Source organism: Micrasema longulum, unplaced genomic scaffold (genome assembly GCF_059751315.1).
Source record: "Micrasema longulum isolate JH-2025_06_02 unplaced genomic scaffold, ASM5975131v1 h1tg000829l, whole genome shotgun sequence".
In the NCBI taxonomy this organism is placed as follows: Eukaryota; Metazoa; Arthropoda; class Insecta; order Trichoptera; family Brachycentridae; genus Micrasema; species Micrasema longulum.
This window is the reverse complement of record NW_028278021.1, coordinates 72,918-89,960: the sequence shown is the minus strand read 5'-3', so window position 1 is coordinate 89,960 and position 17,043 is coordinate 72,918. Positions and strand designations below refer to the sequence as shown.

The 17,043-nt window shown below is 31.1% G+C and overlaps 1 protein-coding gene across 1 annotated transcript in view; it reads left to right on the top strand.

Annotated features, from left to right (window-relative positions):
- LOC148278765 (lachesin-like) overlaps positions 1-6,858 on the top strand; it is a 179,232-nt gene extending 172,374 nt beyond the window's left edge. Inside the window, exons 8-9 of the mRNA XM_088230909.1 lie at positions 3,233-3,403; positions 5,507-6,858. Coding sequence (XP_088087035.1) covers positions 3,233-3,403; positions 5,507-5,856 — 521 coding nt within the window. The 3' untranslated portion in view covers positions 5,857-6,858. The remainder of the gene's footprint in view (positions 1-3,232; positions 3,404-5,506) is intronic.
- Positions 6,859-17,043: the final 10,185 nt, after the last annotated feature.

The window sequence follows — 17,043 nt, the reverse complement described above, 5'->3', positions numbered from 1 at the left end:
GAATTAAGAAGATCAAATAATATTTTTGTACAGGAGACAGAATACATAAATATTTACATCTAGTTTTCTAAACATTTCATTTTTGGGAGTTATTGGACCGAAATTGAGATTAACCATTTATTAATTAAAAAATGGGAAAAAAACACATGGCGAAATAATAACACATTATGTTAACAAAATTTTTTATTGGTTTTGTTTTTTATGAATATTTTTGTTTTTTATTGTGTTAATTATAATTGGGTTAATTGGATGAATTTCGTTTTTTTTATTGTTGTTATTATGTTAGCTTTGTTAAATAGCTAATCTTAGGCATGTTTCACGTTTTGTAAAATATTTCCCTCGGCACGGGACACCCCAGTGAGGGAACGTTATTCTGGATAAAAAAAGAATACAAACACTGTAAAAGTATAAATAAATAAATAAAAATATGTCGAAATTAATTTCTTCATTCCATAAACAAATTCATTATTTAGGTATTTCTTAAAATATTTCGTCATTTATCTATGGGTATGTAAACCTCCCTGTCATAAAATAAAAGTATCTGTTAAAATATGTAACTTCCACTCTGGTGTATTTATAGCATTTTTACCTTTGGTGTACCAATACAGTGTTCCCTGTGCACCATTAGTTGCAGAAAGGAAATAATCACATGAAAGGTTAAATGGTTAGTATGTTTGGATACTACGGAAGGGGCTCTAGGTTCGGTTTATGATGAAAACTCAAACAATCCCAAAATTAAATATATGTATTGTGCTATCAGCGCTATGATTTTTTAAAGTTTCAAAATTTTAAAATTACTTCACTTGACGTCACAAGTTCTCTACTGTGAGTTCTGCTGATTGGTCAATTGGCTTCCCGTAAACCGTAAATCTTTCACAACACTCTAACATTGGTTGATTCACAAGAAATTGTGATTTAATTCAAAATAGTTCGTTTTTATTATTTTTTTCATATTTTTTTAGAAACTCTGCTGTAAATTAAAAAAATAATTTTAATAAATAAATTAGTTAATTTTAACCGCGCGTACAAAAACATTTTTCATATCCAATTTCTCGAAGTACTAAACTTCATCATTGTCTTTATTTGCACGGTCTTATGCACTATTACGAAAGTATGTTTCCATTTTGTTTATTTTATTGATACTTTGACACCTCCCCTCTTCATAGTGTAGTGTAGATTTTTGGTTTATTTCTGATTATAAAAAAAAAAGTTTTTTTTAACAATTAAAATATTGTAATATACTCCTTTCCGACTTATTTACCTTAATCGAACAGTTTGGGAAAGTAGGAAGAAACTGTATCTAGGCAATATGCTGGCAGTTATATGAATACAAACTGAATGTACTTATGCAGAAAGCAGCCAGCCATATAAAAATTATACTGAGATGATAGCACTTTTGTGAAATGAGTGAATTATCAAATCTAAAAAACAGTTTGAATGTTTTTGACTTTAACAAATGATAAACAATGAATACATTGGTTTTTTTATATTGCAAACAAGAATCTAATTATGTATTTGACAAGTTTTAATGATTTTAAAAAAAACATAAGATGTGGGTGTTTTCTGCAAATTGAGAAATGCTTTTTTGTGATCGACACCATTTTTAGAAGGTGAGTAATACAGTTTTCTGTGCAAAAGCGGTCTGGCTGTTTTTAGCAGAACATAGAATTGACTTTTCTGCACCCGATAACATCAATATCCAATTTTTCAAAATTGTGGACTGACTGCTTTCTGAATAACTACGTTCAACTCTAAATGTGTATAAATTATTAAATAAACCTTTTTTAATATAGTGTTAATAGCAAAAATATCATCCTAAAAATGTCCATTACTATTGACAGGAGCTTTGATAACATTTACAAAGTGAAAATTGGTTTCGAGTTTAGTAAGACCCTATAAACTAGCCGGTTCTCAACGCTTAGTCGGGTCTAAATGTCTATTAACTCTACTCAACTTCTAATAAATAGCATGTGCCAGATATGCGCGCCAATAAAATTTCTTATTTTGGAAGTATTTCGCGTTTTGAAGCGGTCACGTTTTATGATTATTATTTTTACTCACAGATGGCGCCAGTGTACGTGATCAATTCACAGGGGAATGAAACTCCCGTAAAATATGCGCCGAATCCACTTCCAGAATTAGATGGAAAGATTTTTCTCCTTAATAAAGCTCAAGTCAGTGTTTAAGCCAGTCATTTATCTTGCGAGATGATTGGACGAGAAACGGAAGAACATCTCGTCTGATAAAGCCATATAATAATTACACGATCCTGAAGGAAATAGTTTTATCCCTGTTTTCTGAAACATTTCCTTTTTAACCTGGAGCGTAAGGTAAGATTTATCGTTGAAGTTAAAAGGAAAATCTTAATAAGGATTACATCTGATATCAAACCTTAATAGAACATTTGAATGAATTTTGTTTTATGAAATGCAAATTTTAAATATGTGTAGTATAATACCTATGGATAACGTTCTAATTTTAATTACTCTGCTTGTGAGAATTTTAATCGGAGCTTTTGAGAATTTTATTTGCAGAAAATAATTTCTAAAATTATCGGAGTTTTATTAAAAAAATAAAAAATTATGCATTTATAATATAAAGTAATGCCTAGTAGGAGAAAACGCATGCGAAGGCAGACTAAAATATATGTTTAGTTATATATATGTTCATATTTACGTATAAAATACACTAGATAAAGTATTTTCTACGGCTGTGAGAGCGGTTCAGAATACCACCCCTGATATACCGTGTAAATTGGGTTTGTTCCGTCGTTTCGCTTATCATTGCAGTAGCCATCTTCAAGGCAAACTGTGTAGCCGAAACGTCGGAATAAATCCTACTTACACGGGATCGCTTAAAGCATATTGAATTGTATTTATTTTAGATAGTTGTACAAATAAAATTTTAACATCTAGTTAAACCTTAACTAAATACCCATTTATAATGGCAACAGTAACTGTGAAAACCTATGCAGCTGTTTTACAGGATTAGTATTTATACATGCAAAGCGAAGACTTATGTCTGTTATGAGCGGTGTGCCGGAGCTCACGCTGGGCTCAATTATTACGTTTTTTTTTGTTGTTGCTACAACAAGCCTTAATTGTGATTATTTTCATAAATTTTGAAAAAATATTTTTGTTTATCTTACGCGACATTACAGCACCGTTTGCAGGGGGATTTTTTCTCAGTCTTAGTTAACTTAATTTAATTTGTAAAAATTCTCTTGTTTCAGGCGAAGAGCTTCTCCAGAGCAGCAAATATGAGCTTTCTGAGGTTAACCTGAACGAATTTGCCCTTCTCATGAACTTGACCCTAAAAAATTTGACCAAGAGAGACTTTGGTGGATACACCTGTACATCGGCTAACGCCCTTGGAAAGGTGGAAGGATCCGTCAGGCTGCAAGGTAAGATAACGATGTGCCATGCGTTAAAAAATAGTATCAAAAAATATTCAATTCACAACCTTCATATATAAATTATCTTAAAATAAAATACATTAGAACTCCGTTTATCCGATTTCTAGTCATCCGGATTGCCAAATGTCAAAATAGTTATCAGCAAATACAAAATAAAGATATTTAAGCAATTAACTTTGCTTTGAAAGTTTAGCATGTGATTCCAATTAATATATGATTTAAAAAGCAACATAATCTGGCGTTCATTAATCCGTATAGTTGGAGTTTAACTGGTGGTAGATATTATTAATATTTCAAGCATTAAAAGGAAAAACGGTTCAACATTTATTGATATAAACGAATTTTTGTGTTTTCTCCCTGGATTATTGCTAAAAAGTAACGATTTTAATACGCCAAAGGTAAATATCTATTATTTTAAACAAAAAAGATATGTACCATTGGCGTATTGCTATTGTTTTGTTTTTTTGAAAGTTTGTTTTTTATATGAGCTAGGACCACTAAAAAAATTTAAAAAACGCCCAGTTTAATCTTCTGTCTTCGCACGTTTGGATTAAAAATATTATCAATCATTTTAAATAACAGAAACGGTACAGACACTGACCATTTTATTTTGATACTTTTTCTTAAAATATTAAAACAAACGTGTTTAGTTTTTGGGAGTGGAAATCGGGAGAGCGAAACGTCGATTTTATCTATTTTAGTTACGCAAAATTAATCTGACGTGCAGTTTACTTTTCCGAACCATATCGGGAAGACATTTGCGAGGGAGTAACAGAGAAAAACAATTTTTAAATACCCATTTATCAAAATTCCCAGACACCGCCTATCTTCTTAATTCTGTGGTCAAACATTTAAATAAACGTTGGTAATCATTTTTACATAACCACTTACACACTTTTCTATGTCAACTGGTATCGAGACGCATCAGTCACTTTATCAAGACACATGCTTTTAGTAGCTCACACCAACGTGCACTGATTATATATATTTTTTAATGTTAGGGGTTATAGGAGGAATAGTTTTAACAAAAGCGAGAGAAAGAAGGCAGAAGCACGAATTTATAATGTACAAGAGAGCTTTTACAATGAAACACCGTTTATTGAGCTATATTGATAGGTTAATTTATAATTTTAAGTTAGAGTAAATTATGTCCTGACGAAGAGACGTGCACGTCTCGAAACCGGTAGACATAAAAAAGTCGATAAACTATTCAATACTCATATTTACTAAAATTTATTGAAATGTTCGTCCGAAAGGTAATGCTGTAAATATTAATGATAAATAATCAACTGTTTTGTTAATTATATTTTTGCAAGAAAAAATTAACTTTGTTTTTACTAAAAAAAAATCGAATTCCGTCGTACTGATGTCTTTACTAAAAAACATGTATTTTTTTATACAATAAAAAAGTTATTAATTACACTAGGCAAACAAAAAAACGATTTTTTGTCTTAGAAAGAAAAATACGTGGTTCTGATAAGATTTTTTTTCCTGAATTCAAATATATAATCGTTTTTCCATACCACACAAGATGTCCAACATACAGGCATTTATAATTTCAAACATTTAATTTTTTTTTTCATTCTTAACAATGCGATATTCAAACGTTTTGGCTCACCTTGAAACTGTTAGTAACATTTTTAATACTTACCAAACAAAAAAAGTTTTTCAAACTTTCCGTTGTGCGTAAGTGATCGTATTAAATATTAAATAAATACATATGTATTTCCATAAACATTCCCACTTGAATGTTTGCATCAATAATTTTAGGAAACTTCTGGAAATTTTAAATCTATATATTTGAAAACAGGATAAAATCATACATTGGTTGTATCTTTTGGTACTCGTGAGAAAAAAATCTCATTTTTACCAGTGTCATTATTAAATAGTGAAAGACATTTGTACAATTAACAAAAATATTGTCAGAATATAATTTTTGCATTTTATTTCTATTAATAATGAGAAATTTGTTATAACTGTCAATGCAAATTATTTTTTTTTTTTTTGATGATTTTAAGCAACGTAGAAGTATTATAACTGTTTACCTATGTCAATTCGATTTAGTATTAAAACTCTTGATTTTCCTCTTAGAAATAATTCTTCCTCCAAAAACAACTACTACCACAACAACAACGACCACAACAACGACAACAACGGAACGCCCAACAACAGCGAAATCCAGAAAGAAACCATCAGCAAAGCAGCAAGGGAAACAGCAAGATAAAAAAATCACCAACCACATACTCCCACCGATAGTTGATGAGGAGATATTTGGAAAAAAAATTGACGGCTCTGAACACATGGTCAATCCGAGCAATACAGAACGCGAAAAAATTATAAGTCCAACTTCCAAGCCACAATGGCGCGTGCATAGCGAGGGTTGTAGAATTAATGTCAACGTTTTCTATATTATTTGTAATGTTTTTATTATGATAATCTAAAAAAATTAACACATCATCAAAAGATGTTTACATTTCTTGTCTCTCTATGTATTAAGTGTTATATCATGTGATTTACAATGTGTAAGGACAATATTTCCGATGGGTCATACTTCTTTTAATCCCATTTATCAACGGTCACCTGTTAAAACCTGCATTAAATAAAATACATTTAAATTTGTTGCAACAGAGATGGAGAATTTTATTGATAAGGGAGTATGGAAGTCTATGCATTTACGGGGCTTACGAACAGTCATCGGTTGGTTTAAGCGACCATTTAATACAATGTGAAATATTCAGCATTTTGCCTATGTATAAACATCCACATTTTTGCAAATCTTCTGTTTCCCTCTCTGTTGCAACAAATTTAGATCCAAATATTTGTGAAACTTCTGGAAATCCAACCTGTCGACTAATATTTGGACAAACCCAAAAAAATCATATTACTTCCCTTTCCGCACAAAATGGTACAAAGGGCACTGCATTGGTACACCAACCGCAGCGTATCTTTATCATTTCTGTGACAAAATGGAAGGATAATCAGTATTACGCTATAGGTACAAGTCTAGTGACTATGGAAAAAGTGTAAAATCACATTTTTTCAGTAAGAATTTATGTTAACCATGTCGAGGATCAAACCCAAGAACTCTTGCATGGTGGGCAAACTTACTGACCATAATACTACAGTCAACATGTGAACATTAGAGTTTTCATTAACTAGAGAAGCCCTTTCGCTCTATTGCATAGGTAAAAAGCGTTCCAAATATTTGGTTAGGTTTTTAGTTTAACAACAAACGTGTAACGAACGGTTTCGGTTTGCGCTTGCAATGAGGAAATTCGGTATTTAATTTAATTTACATTTTTTTTATTTATATACTGTATCATATTTACATTTTTTTGTACACTTTGCCCAGCTCAGGGTACATCCCATTTCAAGCGAGGCAATTATATTTTAAAACATGATAATAATTTACAAGTTAATAGAAAGAACAGAAAAAAATAAAACTTACTAAAGTACACATATTGATACATATATGTTAACATATACATATACACGTACATACATATACCCGTGCGCATACACATACACACATACATATACCTATGCGTATACACATGGGTATATACATTCATAAAAGATACACAATTTAACTTATTTATACGAAACTTTATGGTTGCCATTTGGTTTTTTAATTTATTCTTTATTTTTTGTTTGGTAATTAAATTATTAATCAATTAAACAAAGCCAAAAAACATGTTATTTTTGGTCAGCGCCATGTTTTTTTAAAGTTTTGTATTTTTTAAATGAATCTTCGTGTGACGACTCAAGTTTACTTTCGCTTCTTCTTAGTTAGTTCTGCCGATTAGTCCGTTGACGGTAAGTGAACCGGAAACCTTCCACAACTTTATTGTTGGTTGATTCATATGAAAGAGTTTTGTTTTAATTAATTATTATTTTTTTTTCGTACATTTTCAAAAACTTATTTATGCACAATAATTAAATGCTCTATTTTTTACCGCGTTTAAGAAAAAAAAATGTATTCTCGACCTGAGTACTAACGATCCGTTGTATTACTATTACCTGTAGCTAACTTCGTGGTTGATAAACATAGAAAAGTTTTTTTCCATGTGGGTGACCATTAGCCATCATCATCATCATTCCCTTTCTTCACCTGATGGTGCATAGGGTATTGCATTGTTACATTAATCGCAGTGTACCTTGATCATTTTTGTTACGTAAAGGTTATACGATCAATCTTACGCTTAGGGTGCCAGTCTAGGGACTATAAAATATTCTTGTGTAAAACAAAAATTAAAAATACATAAATATTTATTTGATTATAATTATTCATTGACAATTCTAGATGGAATTTCATTGCAATGATGAAATAACTTATGTTTACATATGAGCTACTAATAAAAAATACTTGGTACACTCCCACTTATTTGTTTTTTCTTCATCTTCAGACTGGTAAATATTATACAGAGGAGGAAAAATCAGCATATATTATTAAAAAAATTACCCACTTAAGTGCCCTTTGTTGGACCCCGTATATTTATTTAACACTTTATATTCATAAACAATTTACAAAGATTGCTTAGTAAGCTAGACATACCTTCACTTAATCCTCTTATTGTCATTGTTTTAATATTCAATACAGGAAATCCGTTCTTGAAAAATAGGGCGTCTCTGATATTAGTGGGTAGATTATTATTTAACAATCGAGCAGCTACTACTGTGAAAGAGAAGGAAAGAAAATTAGAGCGATAAAAGGATATTAAAAGGGTTCTCTCGTTACTAGAACAATAAATATTTACATAGAATAGAAGTCTCTCTTACAGAACACCGCCAACACAAATTTCAATATTTTGTCACACTGTGTTTCATTGAAATATTACGTATTATATTATTTCTTTAAACTTATTTTTAAATTTACCTACACCATTGACAATATTTAGATTTACATAAATTATCCTTACACTGTATTATATTTACCAGTCTGAAGATGTCCATTAGAAGGCGAAACCGCTAATTGGTCAAACGAATATGTGGAAGTGTACCAAGTGTTTTTAATTAGTAACTTATATGTATACATAAGTTATTTCATCATTACATAAATATTTCATGTCAAACTTGTCGGAAATCGAACCCGAGACCTCTTGCGTGGTAGGCAAACGCGCTGACCACTACACCACGAGGCTTGCAAATTAGCCTGTGGTGTTTTTTATATCTAAGATGACTATTCTGAATACCAGGAACGACAAAACGAGATTAGAGCTAAAATTAAGTATCTAATATGTTAACAAATTACAAAAAATATGTAGAATTCCTTAAATAAGGGAATATGGAAGTCTAGGCATTTACAGGGCTGATGACCTGTCATTGGTTGGTTTAAGTGGCCATTTTACACACTGTTAAACTTTTACCATTTTGCCTAAGTTTTAACATCCATATTTCTTCAATTCTTCCATTTGGTGATTTTAGTGAAATTGAAACAAGCTGAAAAAAGGAGCTGAAACCATATTCCATATTCATCCATATTCCCTTACTTAAGGTATTCTCTATCCCTGTTGTAATTTGTTAATCTTAATGACCCCCGAAGGGGTGAAATCCAGTCTTTTGTCTACGAACATTTGGACAAACTCAAACTGTTGTTTTTCAACAAAAATCTTGAAAATTAAAAACAAGCATAAAAGAGAGCCCCCCATCATTATATCACTTTTAAAGTTTTTTTGTATCTACCTAAACAAATACTCGTAATCACGTAAAATTAAAACACAAATTAAATACGTACAAAAAATATTGACACCTTTCCATATCAAACTTATGATTTCAACGTTTTAATGTTGATGTCGCTAAACATTATTCTAGTTGATCAATTTTCGCTTGCAAACCATAATATTATTTCATAGTTTCCAAAGTATGGAATTACTTCAGGAATGTGTCTCTCAATTACCATAAAACGTTACTGTTCAACACATGTTGACGTTAAGATCAAATAACTTACATTGTTTGATACTTAACAGTACAGCTTAAAACATCTTATACCACAAATATTTGGGAGAGCAAATTAAAATCTCTGCCGTGTTTAAAAAGACGGAACGATCTGATTTGTTTGAAATTTGTGCCAATGATGTAAATAACTCAATGTTTTTCTTTTAAATACGTATTTCTTGACAAGACTTCATAGTTTACCATTTCGGGTCTAAAGGGGTATCTAAAGTCCCTAGGGCTGGTATTGCAAACGCTCTCGCGGCCGTATTATCTCGTGAATTTACATTCAAAATACACGAGAAAAAATTGTTTTCTCGTCTCGTGAGAGTGATTCAGAATAGCACCCCAGGTAGCATATTTTTTTGATAGTTTTTTTTGTAAATCATAATTTTGGTTTTATTTTTTATTAATCCTACCCCATAATGTTAAGAATGAACCAAAATTATTTTAACATTTTTTTGTCGAACTCTTTCAATAATGATATCGAACATCTTTGTTTTTTCCCCGTGAAAACAGCAAACGTAACAATTTAATTGCTAAAGCGAATGATTTGTAATTCGTAATACGAATTGTAAATACGCTACTCAGTTTACACGCGTGCTTTTTTATATTTAGTCGCTTATTTCCAGTAATAACCACAAAAATCCGGATTTTGTGCGTTGGAGTTTACATGCATTCCATCTCCCAACGCCTCGCTGTACCTACCCGCTCACGGGTTTTAAGAACTTTCTTCTTTCTCTTTTTCTTCAGCCTTGTTCTCTCCACTGATGAATAAAGGCCTCTTCTAAACGTCTCCATTCCTTCCTATCACCTACTTTCATCATCCACGTTTTACTGGCAATAGAGGCAATGTCGTCGATCCATCTTTTTGTGGCCTTCCAACACTTCTTTTGTTTGCCCATGGTCTCCACTTTATTATTCTGGGTGTCCATCTGCCATCATTTTGTCTCGCCAAGTGTCCTGCTCACTGCCATTTCAATTTCGCTGCACGATCCATGATATCCATGACTCCGATTTGGCGCCTTATTTCTTCATTTATTATTCTGTCTCTTAGACATACACCGAGCATCTGTCTTTCCATGGATCATTGCGTGCATTTTAATTTCTGGCTACTTTTTTGTACTACAACCATGGTTTCTAATCCTTTTATTGTCACTGTAAGGGATTTGATCAGGTTTATTCAACGTGTTGCAGCAATAGGAGCTCGATGTCACAGCTACACAGTACAGCGTGACCTTTCGCAATAGTACTTGTATTTATGAAAAAATTTATGAATTTTACAAAAAATTGAAATACTATAAAACTGTTTTATAAAAGTTACTGCGACAATCATAATTATAAAAAAAAATTAAGGCGTATTTATAACATTTTAGCTGGAGTATTCTTCGTACTCTCCTCCGGAAGTTTTGAATTTTTTTCTCGCTCATGCTCGGGAAGTTTAATGGTTTTTATGAAAATATCAATAAAATTCGTTGGTTAAGTTTTTTTTATTTTATAATAAATACAGTTTTGTATGTAATATAAAACGAGGACCCTGGACGAGTGTTTTTGACTCGATAGCAACTATCAGGTAAAAATCCTAAAAAATACAACCAAGCGGAGATAAGTCCGCATCGTAGTGTGGCGCGTTCGCCAACTACGCACAACCAAGTCCCAGGTTCGATTACTGGCAGGGTCAATGTGATTTACTGCAATATTTCACCAACCTGAAGCTTAAAACTGATCAACTTACCTTCATGTAACAGATGACCGAAATACGCTGCATTATTGGTAATATACCAATGTAGTTTCATGTGCGGGGTGCGAAAAAATGAAAATGATCTTGTAAATGATTTAATAGTCCTGAAGATGTCTACTTGGGCGAAAGCGCTTGTTTGTCAATAAACAAAATGATGAAACCTAATCAAAAAAAGTTCATAAATATTTAATCACTATCATTTAATAAAGAATCATCGAATTACTTAAGACGTTAAAAAAACTGTTTTTTATGAAAATTTTAAATGTTAGTATTAAAACAAGAAAGAACAGTTTAGTGTTAAATTAAACAAATATATAAATATATATAAATATGTCAATACCACGGGTTGTCGGTGGTTTAAATCCCACTCTATCTGTAACTTGATTCCCATTTTCTAATAGTGAGTAAATAACAACTCTTTGAAAATTGCCCACAAATAAAATATTTGGGTAAATCATAAGAACGAAAATATTTATTTTATCTAAAAAAATTAAATAAAAATATAATGAGAACAACAACGAAATAAATGTTAGAGAAGGAAGTATAGACATATAGGAATTTAATCCTTTGGTCCTTGAACATAGATTTAGTTGTTTTATTTTTTTTTCTATTTGAATTATTTCTGGAAAACTATTGCATATTTTTGTTTGTTTTTCAAATCCCTTATTTAATATAAACTAAAAATAGACTTACAAATTTGTAGCCGGGAAATAACTATTTTAAAAAGTTGTCATTTTTTCAATACAATATACTTACAAAAATAATTTTAAAACCCGAATCATAATCAAACCACTAAAATATTGTTTAAAAAAAGAACATACCTGCTATAATACTTATAAAATTAAATTTTGTAGAGGAGCTACGCAAAACTGATCCCTGAGAATCGACTTTTGGAACTGATTCATTTAAAACTCTCGAAACTACTAAAAATCATTAAAATATGTACAGACCTCAGAGTAATAATGCGTCAACAATATATTTTTATTAAATTATTCCTTATTTTTTATATTTTTGACATCCAGTAAGGTTCTCCGATCCGTGGCATGCATCAACTTTTCTGACTCTCTACGACCAATTTCATGAAAGAGCGAGGTCAACACCTTCCGTAACTTGACAACACTCCCGTCTTTCCACGATTCTGGTAAAAGGTTATGGACCTTTTTGCCTACGTAATAGTGTTGTCTCGATGCCAGAACAGTGTTGACCCCTTCACTTAGTATCAGATCCCTATTAGAGTATCTTGTATTATGGTTGTGGTTGACGCTTGGGTAAATGCCTCTATTTATGTGTGTAACCACTACCGTTCTCAATATATACTGTTGAATAATATTCAGTACTCTAAATTCTTTGAAGAGCAAGTCACTTGGATAACGAAATGTTTTTTTTGTTTGTAAATAACTTGGATATTTACGTTATAATAAATAAAAATCGACTATGGTGAATTGCAGTATGTTTGATTGCAGCAGTAGGAGCGTCAAAGGTGTTAAAAGCGTCAGTTTTCACAGGTAATTAATTTCGAATATTTTCCTATGATTAACATTGATTTTTTATATTTATTGTCCCGAAACGTGTATTATGTTGCTTAAAAACTTTCCTTATATCAACATATTTACTTCAAATACTGTTTTTTCTCAATTTTGGGGATAAAATTGTGAATTGAAGTATATACTGTTAATAATGATTGTTGATTACGGGCAATATGTCGAAGCCGCACAAGGCATCAATAAATACACAGGTAAGTATTTACAATGCAAATTAATATCAATTTGGCAACTCTCGACCTGAGTACGGCCCATTGTTTTGCTGCGAACTGTAGTTAACTTAATACCCAATAGTCATAGAATGGTTTTCCTACGTTTAAGCTCCTCTATAGCTTGACTCATTATTACTCTCAGGTACAGACAGTGATTAGTTACATCCAATCATTCTCATATAAGAGATGTTTGAGTTATTTTACACCAGTACAAATTTGTACGTAGGGTTGATCCACCTCGCAGTTTAAATATCAATGTGTTTGCTTCAATGCAAGAGGTCTCGAAATTAGATTTCCGACGCGGTTGACACGAAACACCTGTTTAATATGTTTAACTTATTCAAAACGAGAAAACACCTTTTCAATGTCCCGCATTGGAATTTGCGACGTAAGACTGATCAACTTACCTTCGTGTTACAAAAGATCTAGAAACTCTGCATTTGGTTTACCGGTGTGGTATCCTGTACACCATTGAAAACAGATAATGAAAAAAGGTCAAGATGAGGAATTTACGCAAAGAACAGGGCTTACGATCTATAATTAGTTCATTTAAGTTGTAGCCTTATACAATAACATTGTGTGTCATATTCATAACTCTGCCCATGATTGGACATTCACATGTTATTATGTATTTTTAAAGTCATTATTAATGAATAGGGAATATAATTTTTTTAAACACCTTTAAAGTATTAAAGGCCTATAAAATACTGTCCAGTAAAAAAAAAAAGCATAACAAATATTTTTAAATTTGTAATTTTGAATTCCCGCAAAAACGCTCATTGCATTGGCCACGCCGCTAATACGTCACGATTTATGTTCATTTGCAACTTTATTCCAAACTATTCAAATTTGTATAGAACATCGTCCCGAACCTTGACGTCACAACTATCAACGCCAAAGATGTCGCGTTTTTCTGGTGGCATATTTTTTCTTATTTAAAATTATATGTGAAAACATTTCTCCGAAATATCCATATTGATTTTGAAAATACAATCGATTATTCTCAATCCATTTTATATATATTTATCGGTATTCATAAAACGTGATATTTCCCTTTTCTTCAATCATGGCGTTTCATGGGCGTACCGAGTTGTGGCGCTTTCCTTTGATATTGTAACTGAAGGTTTTCCATCCACATACCCGTAAAACCGTTAGACCTTTCTATTGGATTCGCTTACACAAAAACTGTTTTAGTTTATCAATAATATAGTAAATCTTTTAAATATTTGATTTTTCAATTTCGTTTATCGCGATTTTAATTGAATTTAACTCAACCAATTTCACAGTTCTTTTCACTGTGAATTTAGCGAATTATATATAGGGCGTTTATCAGATATTCTCCTTCTTTCTCATGACCATATTTTAAAAACAAATTGTAGCAAAAAATGTGTTTACCTGTATTAAATTCAGATACAAAAATCTAAGTCTACTACCGTACATTTATACATTTAGTAACATCAAATTCGATTATTATATTATTATTATTTTTACTATTTCAAACTCAGTGAAAAATAAATCTGATACAAGTTATCATCATCGCGTATCATTCAATGATAATTTCTTTTTAATTCTGTCATTAAATCATATCATATCGGGACTATCTTCCCACGGGTTTCTTATTTTATGAGTTAAAGGCCGTTTAGACATGGACGACACAATGTTGTTTTGTCCCAGGACTCGACCATTGTCCACGTGTCAACAGCAATTTATAGGTCACAACATTGTCACCGAGATAGGCGGATGGGCTTTCTCCGCGGAACAATAATTACATAGCCCTCGGGTTAGCGCGCACGGACAGGGCGAATAATCGCTGAACGGGACCTTATGACGACAGCGATTTTCTCGACGCTTGCGCATCGTTGCCGTATTTTATTCTGCCTTAAAATGGGGGTAAAAATAAATAAATAATTGTTAAGTTTTTTTTTTATTCCAATACATTTTCAATTTTTAGTGTACTTGCTCGTAATAAACGCATCGGCCGTCCCGCGTCGTGTTTTTATTTTCGCAACGCTCACGTGTGAACTCCGGTCGAATTTTCGTACTGTCCCAACTTTCTGTCCTGTGCGGTTGAGTTTGTTCACGGAGCTGGGAGAAGACGATATTGTCAAATGTATTGTATTTTCCACATGTAAACGGTACTTATTACAGGTATTGCCTCACAATGATCACTTACGCGAAACAATGATAGGCCATAAGCCTTATTATATTCCGTTAGTTAATAGTTCCACCTCTTATGAGATAAAATTTTGAAAGCGTTTTAAAATAAAGTGCTGGAATAAAACCTTTTCAGAATTTTACATGATATTTGAAGATTTCGAATACAAATACGTTTTCGAATATTATTTCACATCAGATATTATTAAATGTTTAGTTTGCTTTGCTTTATGTTATTTGAAAAAAACATTTGCTGTGTTATTCAAAACATTTCCTAAACACAATTATTTAAACGAAATTTTATCTCAAACATACTTTATTGAGTCAAATCAGACCATAAAATTTTAAGAATACTTTTTAAAATGTCTATTAAATGTGTTTATCTTAAAAATTTAAACTATTTAACAATGTCTAAATATAAAATAGATGTTACTGTACTAATTATATACATTTGAGTGTATTTAAAAAATACCTTGAAACCAATTTACCCTTTCAAGTTTTATCAATTTGACAATAATATTTATTTTACTTTTGAAAAATATAAGGTATTACTAGTAATTTTTTTTTAGTGAAACGTTTTTTTATGTTTGAATGTTTGTCGTGGTTTAAAAACTGTGTGTTTATCGTTTTATTCAAGGAATTGCGGATAAAAAAGTATTCGCCAATTTTTATAGTTCGTTTTTTAATTGAAAATAAAGCGAATGCTTTGGTTCTGCAATATTGCACCTAAAAAATACGTCAGTTCAGATGATGAACTCTGCAATGTTGAGTGAAACGTTGGGAAGACATGCACATAACACACGGCATAACGACCTTTAAAATCGATCGGAATGTCATAGAAATAGTTTACTTTAAAATAAAATCTAAGCCAATGGTCGAAAAATACTTTTTTAACTAAATAACTGCGGTATTTAATTATATACTCTAAACTTTGCTATGAAAGGGTGATTTGACAATAAAAAGATGTTTTAAGCAACTCTAAGGGTACGTATTTTTTTTACGTTTTAGCAAAGTAATCAAATCTGTACTAGACAATAACGATTAAATTTATCTACATATTTATGTGATATTTTACTAAATATATCATTCTGGTTTTAACATACTAAATCATTAATGTTGATAAGATGTATTGACAACATAATAATATTAATCATTTTCACGTTGTGTAAATAATAGGATAAAATATGCGTCTTCCGTTTTGTCATAATATCTTAAATATAAGGTATTTTAGTCAAAAAAATATACTGGAATTTAGAATATTTTTAATAGAATTGTAATTAAGGTAAAACCATACAAAAATATGTAAAATATTATTTTATAAACAAACAAAAACGATGAATTCAGAAATGTTTTTTCAAAAATTTATGTTATATTGGCCATTTTTTAAAAGGAATTAGGCTGTTGTGGGCATTTGCAGAGTTGATGATCTGTTATCGGCTGAAATTGACCACTCTACACATTTTGTAACATCAACTTTTTGTCCATAAGTAATTCATTTCCAAATTCACATTTAACTTTTAAAAATTCTTCATGTATGCTTGTTTTTAAATATTACATTCCTATAAGTGTTGGTTCACAATAGAAAGTAAAAGTATGAAAAAAACTAGCGATATCTATTGTTGGAGAGTTGTAAAAGTTTTATATAAAAAATACAAAAATTACAATTAATACGCGTTTTTCGTGTATTTTAAAGCTTCCTATCCAAATATACGTGTGTCATATGAAAAAATATAATAATTATTATTTTTAACACTTTGAGCACCGGCCGAATACACATAGAATTTATTCTGTGCCTGGCCCATTTTTGTGAAATTTCATGCTTTGTAAATGGTTACTTAAAAGTGTCATAATTACGAAAATATTTGATTAAATCAATTAAAACTTCTCAGATTTATTTGAAATAATTAAATAAGTAATTTTTGAATGATAGTTTTGCCAATTGGTCTCTATAGAGAACCACATTGCGCAATGCAATGTTCGCACATATACAGGGCCTGTCTCCTTCTTCTGTGCTTTGTATCCCGGAGCAGTGTAAACACGTGATTATAA